Genomic DNA, 26,770 nt, shown 5'->3' with positions numbered 1-26,770 from the left:
CTTTGCTGTACTTCAGCTGATTGTGTACCTTCCTTTTCCTCTCACTGGATATTATTTTTATTTCTAGTGTGATCCATCTTATCTTATTTGATGTTTTATTGGAATATGATCTTGGTGGGAAAGTTTCGTTTAAATGCTTCAAGAAAACTATTTAAGAATGTACTAAAGTTATCACATGTTGAATCTCCATCCCCGAGAAATCATTTAACTGTACTTAGTTTCTCATAGAATATTTTAATATTTGTTTTATTGAAACTTCTTTTGATATAAGTTTTTCTTGCATTATGTTTATCAGTTTTTGGCAGTGAGGCAAACAAGGCTGAGTGATCAGCATTATCAAAACAGTAATTTAGTACAATGTTATCAATGCATGTTGCTGAGTGAATATTTTCTCTGGTGAACTACAAAAAATTTAGGTTAAAACCAGCCTTTTTAATTGAATCAATAAATTTTGTTGATTCTTCATTGTTATTTGCAGTGTTTACATTAAAATTAATTGCTATTACAATTATTTTCTTCTTTTCTTGCTTTAGTTTATTTAGCAAGCACTGGAGTTTGGAGAGGAATGGTGTGACTAATGCCCTTTCTGGAATTTTGTAAATTGAAATGACTGACATGCCAAGGTCTTTACAAAACAGCTTTCGAATATACAATCTTCATTTAAACAATTAAAATCTGAAGGACCTAAGTTGAAAAAAGGCCCCTGGAGGGGAGATGACATTCTGTAAGAACTACTGAGAACATTGTGAGACCGACCCATGGCAAAACTCTTCCATCTCGCATGCAAGGTGTATGAGAAGAATGCAATAATTCCACAGAAAGCAGTTGCTGACAGGTGTGAAAATTACCCAACTTTCAGTTTAAATGGTTGCAAAACACTGACACAAATTTTACAGAAGAATGAAAAAACTGCTAGAAAACGACATTATGGAAGATCAATTTGAAGTTCAAAGGAATTTAGGAACAAAAGAGGCAGTTTTGACCCTATGACTTCTCTTAGAAGATTGTTAATGAAAGGCAAACCTATGTTTGTAGCATTTGTAGACTTAAAGAAAGCTTTTGACAATGTTGACTGAAATATTCTCTTTGAACTTCTGAAGGTAGTGGGGATGAAATACATGGAGCAAAAAGCTATTTACAACTTTTGTAGAACTGAGACAATAGTTACAAAGAGTCAAGGGGCATGAAAGGGAAGTAGTGATTTAGAAGGGAGCGAGATTGGGGTTTAGCTGTTTGCCAGTGTTATTCACTCTGTACAGTAAGCAAGCAGTAAATTAAACCAAAGAAAAAATTGAAATAGGAATGAAAGCTCAGGGAGAAGAAATAAAACCCTTGAGGTTTCCCAGTGACATTGTAACTCTGTCAGACACAGCAAAACATGGAAGAGCAGCTGAATGGAATGGACTGTGTCTTGAAAGGAGGATATAAGATGAACTTCAACAAAAGTGAGAGAAAGATAATGGAATATAGTTGAATGAAATCAGGTGACGCTGAGGTAATTAGATTAGCAAATGAGATTCTTAAAGTAGTAGATGAGTTTTGCTATCTAGGTAGCAAAATAACTGTGATGGCCAAAGGAGGGAGGATGTAAAATATAGACTGGCAGTGGCAAGAAAAGTGTTTCCAAAGAAGGTCTTTGTCTAGAGTGTACTCATGCATGGAAGTGAAACATGGATGATAAACGTTTTAGACAAGAAAAGAAAGAAGCTTTTGAAATGTGTTGCTACAGAAGAATGTTGAAGATTAGATGGGTAGATCATGTAACTAATGTAGAGGTACTGAATAGAATTGGGGAGACAATAAATTTGTGGCACAGCCTGACTAAAAGAACGGATCGGTTGATAGGACATATTCTGAGACATCAAGAGATCAACAATTTAGTATTGGAGGTAAGTGTGGGGGCTAAAAATTGTAGAGGGAGACCGAGAGATGAATACAGTCTGCACGTTCAGAAGGATGTAGGTTGCAGTAGTTATTTAGAGATGAAGAGGCTTACGCAGGATAGAGTAACATGAAGAGCTCTGTCAGACCAGTCTTCGAGCTGAAGACCATGACAACAACAAAGATAACAATAACAACAACATCAACGCCAATTTCAACATGTTTCAAGAAGTCAGGCAACATATTTCTGCTTGGCACATACATCTTTCAAAATGACCAGGTTGAGAAACACAGGGGGAATTAGAGCTTATACAGAGATTGATAGTCATTCCTCCCACACATCATTTGTGCACGTGACAGGGGAAGGAGGAAATGATATGGGTACCTGAAGTATCCTCCAGCACACTCCTTAAGGTGACTTGCAGAGTGTAAGTGTAGAGGTGGATGCTAAGTGAAATGCTGATAATGGTAAATATACTTGTACATACTGCTTTTATAATGTGTAAATACGATGCGGCCAATGAAGGGGACCCTGATTTCAAACTTAAGTATCTCACAAACTAATTTCAAACAATGGAAACTCCAGGTAGGAATATGAATAATGTAGGAAAAGATAGATTGCTACTTACCGTAAAGCACGCTAAGTTGCCTGCCTGCAACTTAGCGTGCTTTACACATTTACTTAATTACTAAGATCAATAGACAAGTGCAATAAATGGTATTTTATTCTGAAAGCTATAAGAATTTTATACAGAAATTTTGAAATAGTTGGAAAAGCTGCTAATATATGGCACTGCAATGGCAATAAGTAATAAGTACAGTGTGCCTCAGCTCAGAGTGATCAGTTCCACCATTGAAATGTGAAATGAGGTTAGTATACCAAAGGGAGAGATTCAAATAAGGCATGTTATCTTTTTTTTGGTACCAGAATACCAAAGGTTAGAACACAGTTCTATAATAATAAGGTGTCATTTTCAAACACTGTTTAATTTTCGCAAAGGATCTGATGTGAAAAGCGTTCGCAAGCTCTCTACCAAATTCCAATGGTCAGGCAATGTGTCTGATATCTAGCATGGAATGCTGGCCCCGGTTAACTGTAGTTACTCCTGAAAACATCACGCACAGTTTCTGGAATTATTTAACAAAATTGAAGGAAATCTGACTGAAGAACTTCAGCAGAGATTCGTTTGAAGTCTTTCAGCATGCAGAAAATACTAAACAAAGCCTAAACATGTTTCCATTACAAATCCAAAGCCAAGTGTTTTTTATTCCAGTCTTTGATCACAATAATAAGGCCTTCGATGATGACTGGTTTCAGTCAGTAATGACCATCTTCAGGTCTGTTCTACACCATGTCGTAATGTGATAAAGCCGTAATGGCATTGTCAAAACAAATAAATACACTCAGCAAAGCATCGTATTATATATTTTGATGATGCTATTATGGTTTTATCACATTAGGACATGGTGTAGAACAGATCTGAAGATGGTCATTAATGACTGAAACCAGTCATTGTTGAAGGACTTCATATTGTGATCAAAACTGGAATAAAAAACAAATAACAGTATCTGGAACACTGTTTGTTTTCGCGACTGTGTCGCAGCATGTGAAATCCAAAGCCTCCAGCAGCATGAATGACGGCTGACTTTGTGAACCAGAGTCTCACAGTGATCTGTAATAAAGAATTTTTGTGTTGGCTGCATCTGGTTTACAAATGAGGCACATTTAAACCTGAAAACTGCTGATTTTTGTGGTTTGGAAAATCCCCATTTGTGTAAAGTGAAGCCACTGTATTCTCCCAAAGTTACTGGTTGGGCTGCGGTGTGCAGCAGAGGCATTATTGGCCCTTTTTCATATGAGAAACAATCGCTAAAAAGCACTAAATTGTAGCTCTGGAACAGTTTGTTGCCACACAGCTAGTGTCGGAAGATCGACCAGGCACCGAGTAGTTAGTGCAAGATGGGGCCAAATCAAATTACATTGAAAAAGTGTTTAGCTTTGTTGATGAATGCTTTGGGAATAGAGCCATTGGGTTGGATTACTGCAAATTTACTGGTGCGGGGGTGAATTGGCCTTCATATTCACCCAATCTGACACATTGTGACCACTGTTTGTAGGACACATTGAAAGAGATTGTCCACCAGAGCTATCCCACAGTATCGGATGAGCTCAATTCGGCAATGTGTGTAGCATCTGAATCCTTTTCCATTAAGACACTACAGGATGAGGTGGCAAAGTTCATTGTTCATGTGTTCCACCTATGTACTGTGAGTGGTGGACATTTCGGAAAGACTGTGATGTGATGGTAATGACTGCTTACAGAAGATGTACAGCTTTCACAATAAACATACTTTTTGTTGCACATCTCTATTGAGATAATTAATTTTGAAAACCCTTTATATTGTCAAAGCAGTGAGGGTAAATGTCACTATATTAATTCTTAAAATAATTGTTTGGCACATGTACTTCCCAAATTTTTGAATGAACGATTATCAAATGCTGCATTTTTCAGATTTGCAAAATCTTGTAAGTTATGCTAAAACTAAGTAAACAAATATGTATTATTATTGGTATTATTATTATTATTATTATTATTATGTCAAAATATTCTAACAAATTGTGGCCCTCCCTAGAACTAATTCTTGGAGACACCCATGTAAAGATGGCCATAGCTCTGCACTGAACACTAGTGGCCCTTCCATTTCAGAGATACAGACCTGAGAGCTCAAGCGCACAAATAATAAAACTTATTACAGTAATCTATAAAAAATAATATGGAATGAAGACAACTGTGTGAATTTTACCTATAATTTTTCTAAAATGAATTGCTGACTCTCCAGACACACACTTTAGTTGGTTGGGTATATATCAAGTGCACTGCATATTATGCACTCCCCTGACTTTTCATGAGCAGTTGGAGATATTGATCATGGTTTCTGCCTACTTATAATAGATAAATGGACATGCATTATACACTAACACGCCTAACTTTTATAGAGCACAGAGATTTAATACTTGTTGACATGCAAAAAAATATTTTGAAAAAATAATTCGTAAATAGCTAAATGTGATGTCAAAGTCTTTTGAGTAATTTTTAGCTGCAACCATTAATGTGAGCTACTCTTATCAGTAGATATCAAGTGTCATTAAAAAAGAATCTTGCATTAAAAAAGTGCAGTTGCTTGAATATCTCATAGCTAAAAAATTTGCACTGTCAAAACATCTTGCCCCATTTGTATTACCACTTACTGACAATCACCATTTGAAATATTTTAACATTTACAAAATATTTGAGGTTTTTACATTGCATGGAACACCATATATATAGAGTAACCCAACCTTTAGGTTCATAATTGTATAGATGGTAGAGGAAACCAGGCGTTAAGAACAAATATTTAGTTTTCTATAAACACATTACACTTCCAGCAACATCTTAAGTTCATAGTAACTGTTCAGAATTCATTTATTAAAATGGCATGTCGATATTTTTACACATACTCTCAAATATCCTCCTTGTCCCTTATCTAATGAGACAGTGGCTAGGACACTTCTAATCAGTTCCTCTTCAGTTTATACTGTGATTTCAGTCATGAATGACTTCATGTAACCTCATGTATCCTCAAATGAAAAATCTGGGTACGCTACTGATTGCTATGTTTATCAAGATAGCACCACCAACACTGATGCAGCAACATACGTATTTTATAAACATGTGCCTCAGAGGCATCTTTCATTCAGTACTTCATCCTACCTGAAATATTAGTTTGCTACCATGTGTACCTTACCTCAAAAATATAGGATTCTTTATTGGCTAAGATCTTGATTCTAAAAATTTTTAACACCCAGTATATTTGTGAATGTGTACTAATACATCTTTCAGGTATGAGAACCATTTATGAAAATAAAATATTTTTCCATAACTCGGTCATGTATTTCATAACTAAAGTTTTTTCTGTATTTCTTTTGTTGCAGGATTCCTGTTGTTCTGAAACAACTACCAGAGTTTTCAGCAGTTTTCTGCTGTCCGAAAGAATCAACACATTATGCTTCACAGCCTTGCCATGACATACTGTAATTTATAATTTTTGTTCATCAATTCAGAATTTGTTGGTCTTTCATTTTCTAACTGTTGTTATTTCACAATGATTCATGCATCACTTTCAAATCATCACATCATAGAAGTACTTCGTGCTGTGCATATAGAATATTGTTACTGACTAATGATGTTCACAGTTTTTGTTTGTTGTTCCTAAATCTTAAAAATCAGTAAGATATAGAAAGTCTAATTATGTGTATGTGAAGTTCCATTAGATCTTTGACAATCTAGTATGCAATGTATAAATTATGTTACACTGGCTTAAAAATCAGAAAGCAGCAGGAAATAATTGATTTTGTATATATCTGAAAATATGGAAAGCATAGAACAGTTTTTTATACTGTCACTTTGAAGAGTTTGAATAGTTTTTTTAGAAGTGTTATATTTTTGGATAAAAGTAAATATATTGCAAAATATAGTGATTCTGTGCTAGTCTTTAAAAGTATTTTAATATTTTTGTAATAATAGTCGTTATTCATCTTGTGAGCACAATATATGAAAGAAAACATTTGTCCTGTGCAAACTCAATTTATTTTATATCTTGTAATTACATCTAATCTAAGTATCAGCATTTTCAAAATGTTGCTGCCATGAATTGTGATTATGTATCATAAGCCTAAAGCAATAAGTAAATTAATAAAAATACATATCTGAAATCTTGATTTATCAGAATGTGATTTTTGAGGATTTCCAAGTGTGATTGATAAGTTGTATGTTTTTGAATGTGGAAGCTGGGTTGACAAATACTTTTTTTGCACAGTATATTGGCAACTATTCTATCTATCTTCAGCAACTGCTGTGACACATTGGTCCAACACTTGTTTTGATTCTGGACCTAATTATATCCTACCTGTAGTTCAGACATGGGGTGAGGGGGCTGAAAGGTAGACTGCATTAATTGTGCAAGGTGAATATATTTTGTCACAGTCCAGGTGATGTTCACTACCACATAATACTACACTTTTTCATCACTGATGAAGTCTCTTTCTTTGAGTTTAAGCAATAATGGGATGTATCTCTTACCCTTAAAGGTTAAGCAATATCAGTTAATGCTTTCATTTCATGAGAATGTATTCATTTTCCTGTCACCTCTGAACATTACATCTGACATGAAAAACATGATTCACTGTGTGTGTGTGTGTGTGTGTGTGTGTATTTGCTGAGTGTGGGTGATATACTATAATTGCTTCTCATCACCTAAAAATCTCAATTTAGCTGACAAGGATATGATAACTGAGTAATGGCAGACATTAGAAAACTTTATAAAAACCAACAGTAACCTCACACGGTGGAGTTGCCACTAACTTCAATGATACAATTAGCTTTACCTTTAGTGCACCCATGTTGGAAGGATATCCATGGAGAAACCAGATTTACATGTTGTTGCTGAAGAGGGGCAGCAACCTTTTCTGTGGCTGCAGGACAACAGCCTGGATGATTGATTGCTCTGGCCTTGTAAGATTAGTCAACATGTCCTTGCTATTTTGGTATTGTGGATGGAGGAAAGCAGTGGGAAAGTACAGCTGTTATATTTCCAGAGAACATGCAACTTTTACTATATGGTTTAGTGATGGCATCCTTATGAGTAAAATATTCCAGATGTGGTAAGAAAAAACAGGATTTCTGATCAGAGTTATCAAAACAAAATTAGATAGGGGGACCATAGGAATAGGTCTAATAGTGAACTAAAAATAAGAATGTGGACATCTATTATTTTTTAAAAATAATACATGCACATTCACATCAAGTAGCACAAGAAAGTCTTCATCATTTGGCACATTATTAAAGTTTTAGTTTCTTTAATCATAGTAATCAGCAATTCTTTCTTGTATAGTCTAGAGCTACAGCATCTTCGCTACCAGCAGTTTTATCATTGTCTTTTTCTTCTTGTCCTTCTTCATCTTATGTTTATGGTGTGGTCAAAATTTTTAGTATGCTGCCAAAGCTTTCAGTGTATTGAACGTACGTCTGAATTAGTAGTGTTTGTTTTCAGTGTATGACAAGAAACTGCAGAGTGGAAGGATCATCATAGCAATGTTCCACCACAACTGTAAAAGTATATATGCCCACTACCTAAACAGATAATACAAGAGATTGACAGGTAGGAACCAGGAGAGACTGGATGATTTTAGGTAGATTATATAATGCCAAGACAGAGATTTTGAAACAATATTTTAAACTGCAGAACATTTCCAGGAATAGATATGGACTCACGTTTGGTTATGAAGTGCAGATTAAAAGTGAAAAAATTTTAGAAATGTGGAGATTAAGGAGATGGGATCTGAATAAACTGAAAGAAACAGAGTTTGAGAGTTTCAGATGGATCATTAGGCAATGATTGTTTGAAATATGTGGAAGAAATGCAGTAGAAGATAACTGCGTAGCTTTGAGAAATGAAATAGTGATTGCGTGAAAGGTTCAGATAAGCAGCTAGGTCCAGAAGAAATCCTCTGATAATGTATGTGGTTTGGAATTTGTCTGATGAAATGTAAAAATGCAGAAAATGAAGCAAGCAAAAGTGAATATAGAGGTCTAAAAAAAAGAAACAATGAAAAATCCAGGATGGAATAATGACAATATTATGTAAAGGATAGATTGCTACTCACAATGTAGCAAAGATGTAGGGTAGCAGACAGGCACAGCAAAAAGACTACTAAACACATGAGCTTTTGGCCAGAAGGCCTTCTTCTGAAATAGACAACCTACACATATATAGACCAAATTTACACTATCGTATTTCTTTGTCAAAGTTGATTTGTCAAATATTTATGTCAAAGAAATTTGATGGTTTAAAAGGGAACTTGGTCAAATCTGTCCTGTTGTCAAATAAATATGATCAAATCTATGGCCTTGCAGTAGATTTGATCATAAAAGTCGCTTGTATTCTGTTCACTGCAATGTGAAATGTTACCCCTTCAATATCTAGCATCGCTGCAGCATTCTGTCACCGGCAGTGTGTTTGTAAACATGGCTGCGAAGTTTAATTTGTGTGTGCAGTCAACTACAAAACTAATAGAAAGCTATGAAGCTGATGAGGCACTTTACAGGGTAAGGCACAATGAATACAAAAATAGATTAAGAAGACTGGGGAGCTACAAAAAAATGCAGAGGTCATTAGTCAAATCTTCTGAGCTCTCCAGTCTTCTTAATCTAATTTTGTACTTAGGATGCACCACATTGTTAAGCGCCTCATCAGCTTCATACATTTCTATTAATTTGGTAGTTGTGGGACACAAAATGTAATTATTATTTTGATCTACAATAAAAATAGTTCTTAATGCACATAAAGTACATTGAACATTTATTTACTTTCAGATATTGGTCCTTTAGGGCTTAATAAATTGCTTCACATGTTTCAGGTATTGTTTTAGTTAATGTGCACTGTTGTATTAAAGTGCTGTACTGCGAGCTAGAGTAACTGTCTCCTGTAGCAAGAAACTGGAATCTTTCTGTGAGTCTGTCTTCTACAGACATAGCAGTTCTTAAGGGAGTATTGTGCTTTGTGATATGACGAGACACTTCTCTGAGCAAATACTGAAATGTATGCTCATCCACTCTTAAGCAATGTATGTACGACTTATGTCCTCCACTAGAAGCTCATATAACAAAACAAATTTTGTTGAACGCTAAAAGCATGGCTTCACCCAAGTATGTCCCCCCCTTCCCCTGCTTCTGTTCCAAATGTGCGCACAGTGCTGTTGTGGCACATGCAACTGCTGCACATAATAACAATTTGTTGTCAGTCATCTTGAACTTTAACGAAAAATATGATGACAGTGTAATATACCTTTTTAACGCCACATCAAATATCTTTCTCAAACAAATTTGATGAATATTTGATCATATCTTTGATCAAATCTTTGACGAAGAAATATGATAGTATAATACAGGCCAAACATTCACACAAACACGGTTCACACACAAGTGACCACTGTCTGTGGCTGTCAAGGCCACACTGGCTCACAGCTGTGAGCTGCATTTGTGTGAATGTATGTCTATGTATGTTGTTTATTTCAGAAGAAGGCCTCCTGGTCAAATGCTAATGTGTTTAGTACTCTTCTTGTTGTGCCTGTCTGTGACTCAATATCTCTGTTATATGGTGAGCAACAATCTATCCTTTTCACAATACAATCTAAAAAATGAGTTTTATAGAGAGTGCAAATTTATGAAACAGAAATGGCTAGAGGAGAAATGGAAAGCTGTTGTAGCTGTATGAATTTCAAGAGCTCATGTGGCAAGAAAATACCAAACAAAGAAGGGAAGGCTGAAAAATGGAAAGAATCTCATATTTTACTGACTGTAAGATGCACTTTTGTCTTCCAAAAATTGCCTCCAAAAGTCAGGTAACTCTTATACTCAAAATTAATATAAAAATGTCCAGTATTTGATTTAAAATTCCTTCCAGTCTTAAAAATGGCCATATATTCGATGCTGTGGGAAACCTATTTCTATCAGACAACACTGGATTCAACTGGCAGAAGCAGTGCACCGATGTGACGAACATGAGTTGTGGGGATTCACAAGCTTGCCAACTCTGTCTCCCTCCCATCCCACAATCACAAACCCAGAACGCTGTGTAGCCTATGATGCGCCATTGCAGTCTGCAGTGCCAGTGAACTTGGACTGAAAGTGATTTGTGTTATCAGTAACATTACACAGTTTTTGTTAGTGGCTAGTTTCATAATAAATAAAAATTGAAAGTATTCATATGATGCTGGCTATAAATTGAAAGTAATAGTATAAGCATAAGAAAATGGAAACTGAGCAGCTGAGTCGCATTTTGGCCTTCCACCAGCTGGAAAAACCATTAGTGATTGGTAGGCTAGTGAAGATGAACTGAAAAAATTGAGGAAGACTAACTGTGCAAGTGAGCGCTTTCCTGGGGTCCCTAAGTCTTCAGCCTCTGGTTTGGTTTGGATACATTGTGAAGATCTTAATGGCAGCAACGGCGGAGAAGGAAGACTTCGGAACGGCGTAGCTGGCAGATGAGGCAACCCTCCTTTCTGGGGATTAAATGAGAAGGGAACCACTGCCTTGTGGTGGAGGAGAAACTCCAAAGGCTAAGGGAGACAACCCCAACAGAAAACCCTTCCTTGCGTTAGGCCTAGCAAGCCAGTAGGAAAGTCTTCATATATTGCTTTCAAAACACAGACGAGCCTCGGAACGAACCACTCAGGATTTGACCCCACTGCTTCTTCAAGTACTGGTGCAAATGATGGGAGACCTGATGATATTCATCAGTACAAGAAGATGAAACCAACTGGACTAAAAAATAGCCTAAATATTGGCACTCTTAATATATTAACCCTCAATAGAAAAATGGAAGAAATGACAGATGTACTAACAGAGAGGAAGTTAGATATATTGGGATTAAGCGAAACAAAGTGGAAGGGAAAAGGTGAGAAGAATTTGAGAGGAGGAGGAAAACTGTACTGGAGTGGGAATAACAGGTCTGGTAGAAATGGTGTGGCAGTGATGGTGAATAAGAATGTACAAAGCTGTATTGAAAATGTGAGATATATATCAGACAGGATCATAATCTTAAACCTGAGATTCCAAAAAGAAACACTAAAAGTAATCCAGATTTATGCACCTCAAGTGGGATGTAGCGAAGAAGAGAAGATGGACTTTGAAAATGTGTTAGAAAACCATATAGAGAGTGCTAATATAGTGATGGGAGATTTTAATGCACAGGTAGGCAAAGACAGAAAGGGATTTGAGCAAGTATTGGGATGTTTTGGATATGGAGGCAGAAATGAAGAAGGGGAAAGACTCCTGGATTTGTGCCAGAGGAATGGAATGAAAATAGCAAACAGCTGGTTTATGAAGAGAGAAAGTCATGTTATCACCAGATACAGTTGGGATGGAAGAACGAAGAGTGTAATTGATTATATTCTAGTAGATAGGGAATGGGGAGAGAAAGTATCAAATGTGAAGGTAATTCCAAGTGTGAGTGCAGATGGAGACCATAGATTAATGGTGGGACAATGGAAAATGAATCAGTGTGTGAAAAATAGAAAACAGAAGAAAGTGATGAGGATACGGGATTGGAAACTGAAGGAGAGTGAATGTGCTGAGAAGTACAGGGAATTAATCACACAAAAATTTCCAAAAGAAGTTTTCTGCGATGTAGAAAAAGAATGGAGTTTATTCAAAGACACTTTAGTCGAAGCAGCACAAAAAGTATGTGGCAGAACATCTGGAAAGGAAAAAATAAGACAGACAATTTGGTGGGATGATACCACAATCCAAGCAGTTAGAAGAAAAAATGGAGCATGGAGAAAATGATGGAAAACTAAAAATGACAAAGACCATAAAAGATATATAGAGGAGAAGAAGAAGTGCAAAGAAATAGTGGAAACAGCAAAGAAAAAGGCATGGGAAGAGTTTACAAAAAAACTTGAAGATGTGAAGAGCAATAAGAAATGTTCTATAAAATGATGAAAAATAAAAGGAAGGCTTCTGAAGTACCAGTAAAGATGGAAACAGAGGACGGTACCATTATTGAAGATCCAGGGAATATAAAAGATCTCTGGAAAGAACATTTTAAGAAGCTGTTAAATGCTGAGGAGCAGGTACATGAGGAAACAACAAATAATGGAGAAATTGAGAGAAGTTGGGAAGCAGAATTAGGACAAATTACACGGGAAGAAATGGAAAAAGCTGTGAAGAAGATGAATGGGGGGAAAGCCCCAGGACCTGATGAAGTAACAGTGGACATGATAAGAGCAGCAGGTCCAGTGGGAATGCAGTGGCTATATAGAGTACTATCAAGCGTGTGGAGAAAAAGTATAATACCTGACGACTGGAGAACAGGAGAAATTGTTCCCATCTTCAAGAAAGGCAATAAAAGACTTTGTAAAAACTACAGAGGAATAATCCTCATGAGTCATACAGCCAAGATTTTTGAAAGAATTTTACTAAATCGAATAAGTGAAAAGATAGAAAAGGAGGTGAGTGAAGAACAGCATGGGTTTAGGAAAGGAAGGAGCACGATCAACCTGATATTTTTTATCCGTCAACTGATGGAAAAAAGTTGGGAGTATAACAAAAGGGTGATAATGGTTTTTATAGACATAGAAAAGGCATATGACTCAGTTGACAGAGAAAGACTCTGGGAAGAACTGAAGAAGATAGATATAGAAGATGGATACATTAATGTTATAAAGACAATGTACAGAGGCCACAGTTGTAGAATTAGAACACCATTGGGGAACTCTGAATACTTCGAAATAAGACAAGGACTTAAGCAAGGAAGTATTCTATCTCCTGCGCTTTTTAATGTTGTGATGGAGGGAATGAATAGGGCAGTTAAAGATATAGTAAAAGAAAAAGACAAAAAGATGATTTTTGCAGATGATATGGTAATATGGGGTGATAAAGAGGTAGATGTACAGTTACAGCTTGATGCGTGGAAGGAAATAATGAAAAGGTATGGAATAAAAATAAATAAAGAGAAGAGTGAAATAATGGTATTTGGAAGAGAGAAAGGAATCAACGGAAATATTACATTGAATGGAGAACCCCTCAAAGTGGTAGAAAGTTTCACTTATTTAGGGAGTGAAATATCTAGGGATGGAAGAATAACTAACGAAATTAATAGGAGGTTACAGAAGGGAGGCAATTCCTACCAAACAATAAAACATCTGATTTGGAATAATGAAGTTTCAGAAAGAGCAAAACTCCTTATGTGTAAGAATTATTACATCCCTATTGTCACCTATGGTGGAGAAACATGGACAATGACAGAAAGGGACTGGAGCAGACTGCAAGCAGGGGAAATGAAATTTCTCAGAGCAGTTAAGGGAAAAACAAGAATGGACAGAGTAAGGAATGTAGAGATTAGAAAGGACCTCAAACAAGAAAGTATGAGAGAAGAAATTTAAAGAAAGAGAATAAGATGGTATGGGCATGTTAAGAGGATGCATGGGCAGAGACTCCCCAAAATTATGGAAGAACTAAAGATGGATGGGAAAAGACCTCGAGGGCGCCCAAGAACACGGTGGAAAATGGGAGTGAGAATATCTGTAGAAAGGAGAGGTGTGACCTGGCAGCAAGTGGAGGAAGAAAAGTGGTGGGAGGACCGAGCCAAATGGAGAGGACTCATCAGCACCCAGACCCGGCAGTAGCTGGAGCGGGATTCGTATATAGATAGATAGATAGATAGACATTGTGACATATTTGCCATATGGGCACATATGAGACTGACCTGTGAAAATTATGGAACTTCTGAATACCATCTCCTAACTAATTTTAACACTGTCCTATTCCGGATCCCATGCCACTTTCCTTGATGTTCATCTCATCCTCACTGAAGGCCAGCTACACACTTCTGTTCACATTAAACTTACTAACAAACAACAGTACTTACATTTCTATGGTTGCCATCCTTTCCATGTCGAACATTCCCTCCCATATAGCCTTGGCATTCATGGCAAATGTATTTGTTGGGATGCAGACTCTTTACAGCAATACACCACTATTCTCACCTCAGTCTTCACTGGACGTGATTACCCCACCAGCCCATCATATCCAAACCTGATATTGTTGATCCCTCCAAAAACAACTTTGGAACACATCACATGTGACTCAGGATTATCCTGGTCTGGGATGTACTTCGACCAGGCCATGACTTCCCAAAATCATTCCCTGAAATGAGATCCATTCTGTCTACGATTTTGCCCACCACACCTAGAATAACTTTTCGTCGCCCTCTCAACTTCCGCAATATTCTTGTCAGACCCTATGCTCCTTCTGGATCCATCTCCCTACCCTATTGCTCCTCCCGGTGACTCTCACCCCCCCATCCCCCCTCCCTGCCTCCCAGGAAGACATGCCCTGTGCAACCCCTTGGCACCACCTATACCAGCCTTGTAACAGGCAAAACAATGCTATCAAAGGGAGAGCCACCTGTGAAATGACATGTCATATACAAGCTGTTCTGTAAACACTGTTCAGCCTTTTATGTCAGAGTGGCTACCAATAAAATTATCAGTTAGGATGAATGGGCATAGACAGACAGTGTATATTGGCAACACATCATATCCTGTTACAGAGCATGCTCATGATCTCAGTGCTTGTTTCACCACATGCGCTATCTAGACTCTTTCCCCAGACACCAGTTTCTCAGAACTCTGCAGGTGGGAATTAGCACTACAACATGTCCTTGGTTCTCACTAGCCACATGGCCTCAATTTATGTTCATTTCTTCCATTTCTGCATTTCTTCACAGTAACTACTCCTTTCTTACTCTGTTTTAGTTTTCTGCATCTTTCATTATATATTTTTTGCTGTACCACTCCCACCTCTGTTACATACACTGCACTTAGCTCTTCACTCTTATTAACTCATGCTGGATGTATTAGCAGTAATCTCTGTCTTGCATATTACCCTGTCTTCCACCTTTAAGCTCTCAAGTTTTCAAATCTCATCTGGTGCAGTTCCAAACTATCAGTCTTTCCTTCTCATTCCATCTGTAAGTTTCCCCTGACCCACAGTTCTGGGTGACTTTTCTGAAATCTATCCCTTTTCCTAGATCTCTCCAGTCCTTTTGCTTTACCCCCCTGCCTTCACCTTCAAATCTTCTGCTGGAAGAAGGAGCCTCTGGCTCCAAAAGCATGCATATTTATAACCTTCTTTTATGTGCATGTTCTGCTGCCACTTGGTGAAGAGGTTTTTTATCCCTTCAATCAAACAAGTGTGTCAGTGGATAAAACAGTCATGATGTAGAGTGAGAGTAGGCATTATTGTTAAATCTTTCAACAAGTACTTCATAAGTAACACACTCGATGGCATTGAAGACCATTTTATATATAAAGAGGTCAACAATGCTGATGGAGATGAAGAAGAAGAAGAAAGGCTTTGCAATCTAATAATAAAAATGGTCAAAAAGTTATTTTTTTAAAGCAATCGCTTAAAAAATGAGTTTCCTCTCACACTTGAAAGCTCCTTGGAGTCCGTAAAATACAGTAAGTAGCAAAGGAATATGAAGGAAATAAATGTCAAAACAATATTATGGGAAGAAGTAAATGGAGTTGAGAAATGTGATACTGTGAGAATAATTTGACACAGCAAAGAAAGACACAAGTCTAAACAATGCAATGGAAGTGCTAGATGTTATTTCCCCAGAATCATTAAAATCCTTGTGGGGACAAACCACAATATAATTGGCATAACTGTTCCACAGGAGAGAAACATTGTTGCAGCCTATCCCCAGCGTTATTCAGTATGTACATAGAGCAGTAAAGGAAACAAAGGAGAAATTTTGTAGGGAAATTAAAGTACCAGGAGAAGAAATAAGAACTTTTAGGTTAGCTGAGAGATTTAAGACGAATAGAAAAAAAAAGGTGGACTGTAGATGAATTAAATGAGGCAAGGCTGGGGGAATTACATTATGAAATAATACACTAAAAGTAATAGATAAGTTTTACAATTTACGCTAGCTGATGGCGGCCTAAGCAGAAAGAATGCAAAATGCAGACTGGCGATAACCAGAAAATAGTTTTTGAGAAAAAGAAATTTGCTAGCTTAGAATAAGAATTTAACTGTTAGGAAGTCTTTCCTGAAAGTATTTGCAATGGTTCCTTATGTGGCAGTAAATGTGATTGAAAAACAGTTTTGAGAGATGAGAATAGAAGCTTTCGAAAAGGGTGGGGGAGGAGGGGGGGGTGTAGAAAAATGCTGAAGATTAAATAGCTTGATTGGATAACTAATGAAGAGGCAGTGAATCACACTGTGGAGAAATTGACTATTCAGTTGAAAGGACACATTCTGAGACGTCAAGGCATCATCAGTTTGGTAATGGATGGAAATGGCAATATATTCTGAATGAAATTTGAGCCAATCTACAATTTCTTGCACTTAGCAAAGAAAACGCATTGAAGATAGAATATTATAAAATAGAAAAAGTCTTAATAAACAAATTCCTCAACCTCCAATTCTGAAAGTAGAGTTTTAACTATGGCAGTTATGGAAGCAAAAGTGAGGAACCAAATAAATTTGGAGTGTGACTTATGATTTTCATTGGCTAACACCAAATTGAGTATAAAACAGTGTTAGAAATAAACAGCTTCAACTGACTGATTGATTCATTATTTGTTGATTAATAAAAAAGCTACAAAATATGTGAGATTTGATTATTTGGATGTTAACTAAACATTCGCTTTGGAACACTATGATTGAGTCAATGGATGAATGAAGGGAATTATATGTTTTGTGTTCTGGTGCTGGAACGAAGAGGAAGAATGGACGACAAGAGAAGGTAGTGAGGAAACGTCAGCCAATAGCCCACTGACAAGGACCGCGCCGCACCAGGAGCAACCTCTTGAAGAAGTGAATATAAGTGCCACTCCTGCCAGCCTCGGCTCACATTAGTGCTCAGATTGGCTCAGTGTACGGACATTAGTGGATGGTTGTGGACCGCACTCGCAAAACAGATTGTAGTGATCCATATCAAGTGCTTACTTGGACATTGTCTATAGTGAAGATTATTACTGTTTGCATGTCACTTGCAAAGTTAAGTATTGTCAATCTGCTTTATAGAAATAAAACTACTAATGTTATTTGCTTGAATTGTTGTTTAGCATTCCGAGAACACAGCATCCTTTAGGCACCCTATAAGTGAAGAGTGGACAAGATCCAACATTTTGCTAGTTTAAATATAAGAGCATTAGATTTTTTTCCAAGTTTGTGAAAACTTTGTTGGACTACTGTGTGATACCTGATCTCATTTCATTCAACGATATGTCACATTCTGTAAACCGTATCATGAAAGAGAGCCTTCAGGGACATGGAATGAGTTAAGTTACACATTAACAAGCACAAGTAGCAATTGCAGCTTACATTTGTGAAGTATAATAGCAACAGACTACGAGTAATCATAATTTATATAAGTGTAGATATACTGGTAGATAAAAATATAATAATAGAAAGTCTTAGTGGAATGTAAATAATTTAAGGAATGATGGTAACAAATCACCAAATAAAAGAGGTGCCAAGTCACTGAAAGGCACATAAACTAGACTGAGAACTTTGCTAGCTTTCAGACAAATCCATTTTCAGAGTTATAGAATGAACAAACACGCACGCACGCACGCGCGCGCACACACCACACACACACACACACACACACACACACACACACACACACAGAGAGAGAGAGAGAGAGAGAGAGAGAGAGAGAGAGAACACACACACACACACACACACACACACACACACACACACACACAGAGAGAGAGAGAGCAAAACTCAAGGATGAAAATAACTTTTGCATGATGTTTCACTGCCAAGTAACATTGCTCGATACAGAAGGCAATTGAAAGAAATATGCAGTAAGATGAACAGAAATGACACTTTTATTCACAGAAAATAATTATAATCAAGTCACCAGTAGCCCCCTGAATATTACAAAATATGGCACATAGTTCTTAATAGTGTGTGTGATCACCAAGGATGGAATTGCATTTCTATAATGTGCTCCCATCCTAGCCCCAAGTTTGGTAAGGCCTTCTTGTGGTATGGAGCTCCATTCTGCCACCAGCAGAGTTGACACCTGCTGGATGGTCATTGGTGCATGTGGACATGCTGCAATGTCTCTCCCCAGTGCATCCCACACATTCTTGATGATGAGATTTAGGTTGGGGGAGTAGGCAAGCCAGTCCACTTGCTGAACACCCTGCCGTTCAAAGAGCTCCTCCACCTGGCATTGTCTGACGCATTTCAGGCATTATCATCCCTGAGAGTGGAAGTCAGAACTGCATGCACTCCTGAAAAGATACATATAAGGAAGGAGTATAATATCACAATAATGTAGACTTGCAAGTTTGCCATGTTAAAGAGATTTGGAAGTCAGAGTGACCATGCTACTTTATGCCTCCCCACACCATAACACACAGGCCACCAAAGCAGTCATGTCTGACAATGTTCTTGGGTGCATTATACATATGTTTGTACCTCTTACAATGTAAGCCATATAAGGGTATGTCCACTGTTGTTGAACATAACTGTCAAAACTATGAACATAGTACTGTCACCAGTCAATGTTATTTCTACACTGTGCTCCTTCCCCATGTGTGTCATTTCAGGGGTGCTTTTTGACCTGACTTCATTTTTATAGATGACCGCACTGAACGGTGCCTGTGAGGGAATTCTTGAAGTGAGAGGATTCGGTGAATAGACTGGGTTGCTTGTTTGCCTGACTTTAAATCCCATCGAGCATGTGTGGGATGCTTCGGGGAGAGACATTGCAGCATGTTCACATGCACCAAGAACCATCCAGCAGTTATCAGCTGTGCCGATGGAGGAATGGAACTCCTTGCGAACCTTGTGGCCAGCAGGGGAATAGGTTGCAGAGCATGCATTGCTGTCCATGATGATCACACACCATATTATGAGCCGTGTGCTCCCTTTTCATAAGTCCAGGGGACCATAATAAACTGCAGTGACTTTAGCGTAATTATTGTCTTTGAATAAAAGTGTCATTTCATTGTGGATTTCTTTGTTACTTCTGCACTATATTTTAGCAGTTTTATGTATGTCCAAGTTTCATTGAGCTATGTTACTTGACAGTGGCACATCATGTGGAAGGGACTTTCATCCTTAAATTTTGCACACCAATGTAGATTTTTGCACCAGAACATAAAACTCCAGTCTAAAACATAACAGGGATGGATAGTCAATTTGTAAATTAATTCCACAATTCATCGTAAATTCACTCTTAGAAGTACAAGTATCATTAGTATACATATCGATATCTAAGGCACAGTCCACACTGGGATGATACAATATAGAATACAACACACTGCCGTACAGATTGCCTGATGTGATGTTTTGTTCCCACTGCGATGATACATTATGCGATACAATACACAATGTGACTCGCTTTACAACAAGCAAGAAGTCAGAAAACCACATTTCAGTTTCAATTGCAATAATTAGTTTTTCTGAAGAGGATGTTATTTCGGTTTGTCATTATTTTAAGTGTTCAATAAACTGAAAACGAAAAGGAAATAATGGATACACCTGTACAATGCTATAAATATCAAACATAGTATGGCTATGGTTTCTCTTGAGGACTCTCTGCATGAACACACATTCCACTGTACGAGTCCAAACAGATTCCACTTTTTGGGACAAAGAATATCAGCTACTATGACAAAGCAGGGCACAAATTTTCGACTAGTTATTTCTTCAGCTGAGAAGCTTTTCATTACAATAAGATAAGGCGAAGAAAGTGTTTGAATAATGTTTAAAATGCCAGCTTGAAAACTTCTATTTTTTGTAAGGTCACAAAGTGTTGTACTTTATTCAATGTGGTACGTATATAGATAATGGTTACAAATTAATAAAGGTAGAATAGTATTTCTAAAACTGTTCAATTTCGCAAAGTAATATACACTCCTGGAAATGGAAAAAAGAACACATTGACACCGGTGTGTCAGACCCACCATACTTGCTCCGGACACTGCGAGAGGGCTGTGCAAGCAATGATCACATGCACGGCACAGCGGACACACCAGGAACCGCGGTGTTGGCCATCGAATGGCGCTAGCTGCGCAGCATTTGTGCACCGCCGCCGTCAGTGTCAGCCAGTTTGCCGTGGCATACGGAGCTCCATCGCAGTCTTTAACACTGGTAGCATGCCGCGACAGCGTGGACGTGAACCGTATGTGCAGTTGACGGACTTTGAGCGTGGGTGTATAGTGGGCATGCGGGAGGCCGGGTGGACGTACCGCCGAATTGCTCAACACGTGGGGCGTGAGGTCTCCACAGTACATCGATGTTGTCGCCAGTGGTCGGCGGAAGGTGCACGTGCCCGTCGACCTGGGACCGGACCGCAGCGACGCACAGATGCACGCCAAGACCGTAGGATCCTACGCAGTGCCGTAGGGGACCGCACCACCACTTCCCAGCAAATTAGGGACACTGTTGCTCCTGGGGTATCGGCGAGGACCATTCGCAACCGTCTCCATGAAGCTGGGCTACGGTCCCGCACACCGTTAGGCCGTCTTCCGCTCACGCCCCAACATCGTGCAGCCCGCCTCCAGTGGCGTCGCGACAGGCGTGAATGGAGGGACGAATGGAGACGTGTCGTCTTCAGCGATGAGAGTCGCTTCTGCCTTGGTGCCAATGATGGCCGTATGCGTGTTTGGCGCCGTGCAGGTGAGCGCCACAATCAGGACTGCATACGACCGAGGCACACAGGGCCAACACCCGGCATCATGGTGTGGGGAGCGATCTCCTACACTGGCCGTACACCACTGGTGATTGTCGAGGGGACACTGAATAGTGCACGGTACATCCAAACCGTCATCGAACCCATCGTTCTACCATTCCTAGACCGGCAAGGGAACTTGCTGTTCCAACAGGACAATGCACGTCCGCATGTATCCTGTGCCACCCAACGTGTTCTAGAAGGTGTAAGTCAACTACCCTGGCCAGCAAGATCTCCGGATCTGTCCCCCATTGAGCATGTTTGGGACTGGATGAAGCGTCGTCTCACGCGGTCTGCACGTCCAGCACGAACGCTGGTCCAACTGAGGCGCCAGGTGGAAATGGCATGGCAAGCCGTTCCACAGGACTACATCCAGCATCTCTACGATCGTCTCCATGGGAGAATAGCAGCCTGCATTGCTGCGAAAGGTGGATATACACTGTACTAGTGCCGACATTGTGCATGCTCTGTTGCCTGTATCTATGTGCCTGTGGTTCTGTCAGTGTGATCATGTGATGTATCTGACCCCAGGAATGTGTCAATAAAGTTTCCCCTTCCTGGGACAATGAATTCACGGTGTTCTTATTTCAATTTCCAGGAGTGTATGACTTGACTTGCGTAATAATCAGAAAAAATGCTGGATTTCAAGTGAAATCAGTCACCATCAGTGGTGGAGCAGTGGTGGCGAACTCTGCATAGAGGCTACAATGTGTCAGAAGAAATGGGAGAAGCTCATGACAAGAAGGAAAAGCCCAATGTGTTCTCCTTGGCTTTGTCCAGATGCTGATTCAAAAGTAACAGGAATTTAGCTTTCATATCTCTTTCATGCCTGTCACAAAGCTTACTGGAATCAGGGAGCCCTGACTGTAGTGGAGGGGGGCGGAGGAGGTGGGAGAATCCAGTCAGAATCATCTGTTGATGAGTCCTGACTGATGTCTCCTCATTTCAGTAAGTTTTCACTTCCAGTTTCCATGTTTATCAACACCATACAAAAAGAGGAAAAACAAAGTGGCTCCGTAGAGTAGGCAGAAACAGCTTCACGTCCAGTGCATAGGTGCTAACCTCGGCAGACAACCTCCAGTGGATCTCACGTATTTTCTAGAGAATGGAAAGAGGTATCACTCTCTTTCCACTGTTAAATACAATTCTGATATGTTGCGAAAAGGATAGATTGCTACTCACCAAATAGAGGAGCTGCTGAGTCACAGAAAAAGGTGTTTTCCAGTCTAGCTTTTGATAAAAAGGCCATTTTCTGAGCAGAACTTGCATACAAATGACTACTGTCTCTGGCTGCTGTGTCTGGAGACTGGTTGTGTGTGTGTGTGTGTGTGTGTGTGTGTGTGTGTGTTTTATGCTTGTGTGAATGTGTGTGTGTGTGTGTGTGTGTTTTCCATTTTGGTAGAAGACCTTGTGGCCAAAAGCTTAATTGTATAACAGTCTTTTCATTGTGCCTGTCTGCAACTCAGTGTCTCGTGTATATGATGAGTAGCAATACTTTTGTTACTCTATACTGGACATACTATTGTTATATTTCAATGTATTAGCTGTATTTTGTACACAGAAACATCTGATCTAAAATCCACCAAATGTAAACTGGCCAGCAACTACATTCTTCAGTGCAGGCTTTTCAAAAAGTGCCCTGATAGTTTACTTATTTGCAAAGTATCACAACAACTATGGACAATATTGTTGTGATCTTCAGCCTGAAGACAGGTTTGATGCAGCTCTCAGTGCTACTCTGTCATTGTGCAAGCTGCTGCTTCTCCAAATAACTATTGGAACCTACATCCTTCTGAACTGGCTTACTGTATTAATCTCTTCGTCTTTATCTATGATTTTTATCTCCCAAACTTCCCTACAATACTAAACTGGTGGTCCTGTGATGTCTCAGAATATGTCCTATCAACCAATCCCTTCTTTCAGTCAAGTTTTGCCAAAAATTTCTTGTATCTCCAGTTCTATTTGGTACCTTCTCATTAATTACGTGATATGCCCACCTAATCTTCAGCATTCTTCTGCAGCTCCACATTTCAAAAGCTTCTATTCTCTTCTTGCCTAACCTGTTTATTGTCCATGTTTCACTTCCATCCTTGGCTACACTTCAGACAAATAACTTCAGAAAAGACTTACTAATACTTAAGTCTATATTCGATGCTAACAAATTTTTCTTGTTCACTAACTCTTTTCTTGCCATTGTCAGTATATGTTTTATATTCTCTCTACTTTGGCTGTCATCAGTTATTTTGCTGCCCAAATAGCAAACACATCTATGAGATTAATAATCATGCTTCCTAATATAATTCCCTCAGCACTGCTCTTCCAAGTCTTTTGCTGCCTCTGAGAGAATTACAATGTAATCAGCAAACCTTAAGGCTTTTATTTCTTCTCCCTGAGCTTCAATTCATACTCCAAATTTTTCTTTGGTTTCCATTACTGCTTGCTCAATGTACAGATTGAATAACATTGGGGATAGGCTGCCTCACTCCCTTCTTAACCACTGCTTCCCTTTTATGCCCCTCGACTCCACTGTCTGGTTTCTGTACAAGTTGTTAGTAGACTTTTGCTCCATGTATCTTACCCCTGCTACATTTAGAATTTGAAAGAGAGCATGCCAGTGAACATTGTCAAAATATTTCTCTAAGTCTGCAAATGCTATAAATATAGGTTTGCCTCTCCTTAACCTATATTCTAAGGTAAGTCACAGGGTCACTACTGCCTATGATCTTCCTACATTTCTCCAAAATCCAAACTGATCTTCCACAATGTCAGTTTCTACTAGCTTGTCCATTCCCCTAAAGAATTTGTGCTAGTATTTGGCAACCATGGCTTATTAAAGTGGTAGTTCGGCAATTTTCACACCTGTCAGCACCTGCCTCCTTTGGAATTGGAATTATTACACTCTTCTTGAAGTCCGAGGATGTTCCTGCACCAGATGGAAGAGTTTTGTCTTGGCTGGCTCTCCCAAGGCCATCTGTAGTTCTGACAGAATGTTGTCTATTCCTGGAGCCTTGTTTGACTTAGGTCTTTCAGTACTCTGTCAAATTTGTCCCACAGTGTCATATCTTCCACCTCATCTTCATCTGTATCCTCTTCTATTTCTATAATATTATACACAAGTTCATCTCCCTTGTATATCTGGACTCGCATTTGGGAGGACGACGGTTCAATCCCGTCTCCAACCATCCTGATTTAGGTTTTCCGTGATTTCCCTAAATCGTTTCAGGCAAATGCCGGGATGTTTCCTTTGAAAGGGCACGGCCAATTTCCTTCCCAATCCTTCCCTAACCAGAGCTTGCGCTCCGTCTCTAATGACCTCGTTGTCAACGGGATGTTAAACACTAACCACCTTGTATATCCCTCTTACACTCCCTCCAGCTTTCCCTTCTTTGCTTAGGATTGGTGTTTCATTGAGCTCTTGATATTTGTACAGCTGCTTCTGCTTTCTCCAAAGGCCCCTTTAATTTTCCTGTAGGTGATATCTGTCCTGCCCTAGCGAAATATGCTACATTTGTCCTCTAGCCACTCCTGTTTAACCATTTTGTGCTTCCTGTCAATCTCATGTTTTGTTGTTGTTGTTGTTGTTGTTGTTGTCTTCAGTCCTGAGACTGGTTTGATGCAGCTCTCCATGCTACTCTATTCTGTGCAAGCTTCTTCATCTCCCAGTACTTACTGCAACCTACATCCTTCTGAATCTGCTTAGTGTACTCATCTCTTGGTCTCCCTCTACGATTTTTACCCTCCACGCTGCCCTCCAATGCTAAATTTGTGATCCCTTGATGCCTCAGAACATGTCCTACCAACCGATCCCTTCTTCTTGTCAAGTTGTGCCACAAACTCCTCTTCTCCCCAATTCTATTCAATACCTCCTCATTAGTTATGTGATCTACTCATCTAATCTTCAGCATTCTTCTGTAGCACCACATTTCGAAAGCTTCTATTCTCTTCTTGTCCAAACTATTTATCGTCCATGTTTCACTTCCATACATGGCTACACTCCATACAAATACTTTCAGAAACGACTTCCTGACACTTAAATCAATACTTGATGTTAACAAATTTCTCTTCTTCAGAAACGCTTTCCTTGCCATTGCCAGTCTACATTTTATATCCTGTCTACTTCGAGCATCATCAGTTATTTTGCTCCCCAAATAGCAAAACTCCTTTACTACTTTAAGTGTCTCATTTCCTAATCTAATTCCCTCAGCATCCCCCGACTTAATTCGACTACATTCCATTATCCTCGTTTTGCTTTTGTTGATGTTCATCTTATATCCTCCTTTCAAGACACTGTCCATTCCGTTCAACAGCTCTTCCAAGTCCTTTGCTGTCTCTGACAGAATTACAATGTCATCGGCAAACCTCAACGTTTTTATTTCTTCTCCATGGACTTTAATACCTACTCCGAATTTTTCTTTTGTTTCCTTTACTGCTTGCTCAATATACAGATTGAATAACATCGGGGAGAGGTTACAACCCTGTCTCACTCCCTTCCCAACCACTGCTTCCCTTTCATGTCCCTCGACTCTTATAACTGCCATCTGGTTTCTGTACAAATTGTAAATAGCTTTTTGCTCCCTGTATTTTACCCCTGCCACCTTTAGAATTTGAAAGAGAGCATTCCAGTCAACATTGTCAAAGGCTTTCTCTAAGTCTACAAATGCCAGAAATGTAAGTTTGCCTTTCCTTAATCTATTTTCTAAGATAAGTTGTAGGGTCAGTATTGCCTCACGTGTTCCAACATTTCTGCGGAATCCAAACTGATCTTCGCCGAGGTCGGCTTCTACCAGTTTTTCCATTGGTCTGTAAAGAATTCGTGTTAGTATTTTGCAGCTGTGACTTATTAAACTGATAGTTCGGTAATTTTCACATCTGTCAACACCTGCTTTCTTTGGGATTGGAATTATTATATTCTTCTTGAAGTCTGAGGGTATTTCGCCTGTTTCATACATCTTGCTCACCAGATGGTAGAGTTTTGTCAGGGCTGGCTCTTCCAAGGCTGTCAGTAGTTCTAATGGAATGTTTTCTACTCCGGGGGCCTTGTTTCGGCTGAGGTCTTTCAGTGCTCTGTCAAACTCTTCACGCAGTATCGTATCTCCCATTTCATCTTTGTCTACATCCTCTTCCATTTTCATAATATTGTCCTCAAGTACATCGCCCATGTATAGACCCTCTATATACTCCTTCCACCTTTCTGCTTTCCCTTCTTTGCTTAGAACTGGGTTTCCATCTGAGCTCTTGATATTCATACAAGTGGCTCTCTTTTCTCCAAAGGTCTCTTTAATTTTGCTGTAGGCAGTAGTATCTGTCTTACCCCTAGTGAGATAAGCCTCTACATCCTTACATTTATCCTCTAGCCATCCCTGCTTAGCCATTTTACACTTCCTGTCGATCTCATTTTTGAGACGTTTGTATTCCTTTTTGCCTGCTTCATTTACTGCTTTTTTATATTTTCTCCTTTCATCAATTATATTCAATATTTCTTCTGTTACCCAAGGATTTCTATTAGCCCTCGTCTTTTTACCTACTTGATCCTCTGCTACCTTCACTACTTCATCCCTCTGAGCTACACATTCTTCTT

At 38.9% G+C, this 26,770-nt stretch overlaps 1 protein-coding gene across 1 annotated transcript in view; it reads left to right on the top strand.

The window, feature by feature from the left end:
• The window catches only part of LOC126251929 (endothelin-converting enzyme homolog), a 630,006-nt gene extending 623,381 nt beyond the window's left edge, over positions 1-6,625 (top strand). Inside the window, exon 16 of the mRNA XM_049952681.1 lies at positions 5,855-6,625. Coding sequence (XP_049808638.1) covers positions 5,855-5,957 — 103 coding nt within the window. The 3' untranslated portion in view covers positions 5,958-6,625. The remainder of the gene's footprint in view (positions 1-5,854) is intronic.
• The last annotated feature ends 20,145 nt before the right edge of the window (positions 6,626-26,770 follow it).

Source organism: Schistocerca nitens, chromosome 4, assembly GCF_023898315.1.
Source record: "Schistocerca nitens isolate TAMUIC-IGC-003100 chromosome 4, iqSchNite1.1, whole genome shotgun sequence".
Lineage (NCBI taxonomy): Eukaryota > Metazoa > Arthropoda > Insecta > Orthoptera > Acrididae > Schistocerca > Schistocerca nitens.
This window is presented reverse-complemented; position numbering and strand designations above follow the sequence as displayed.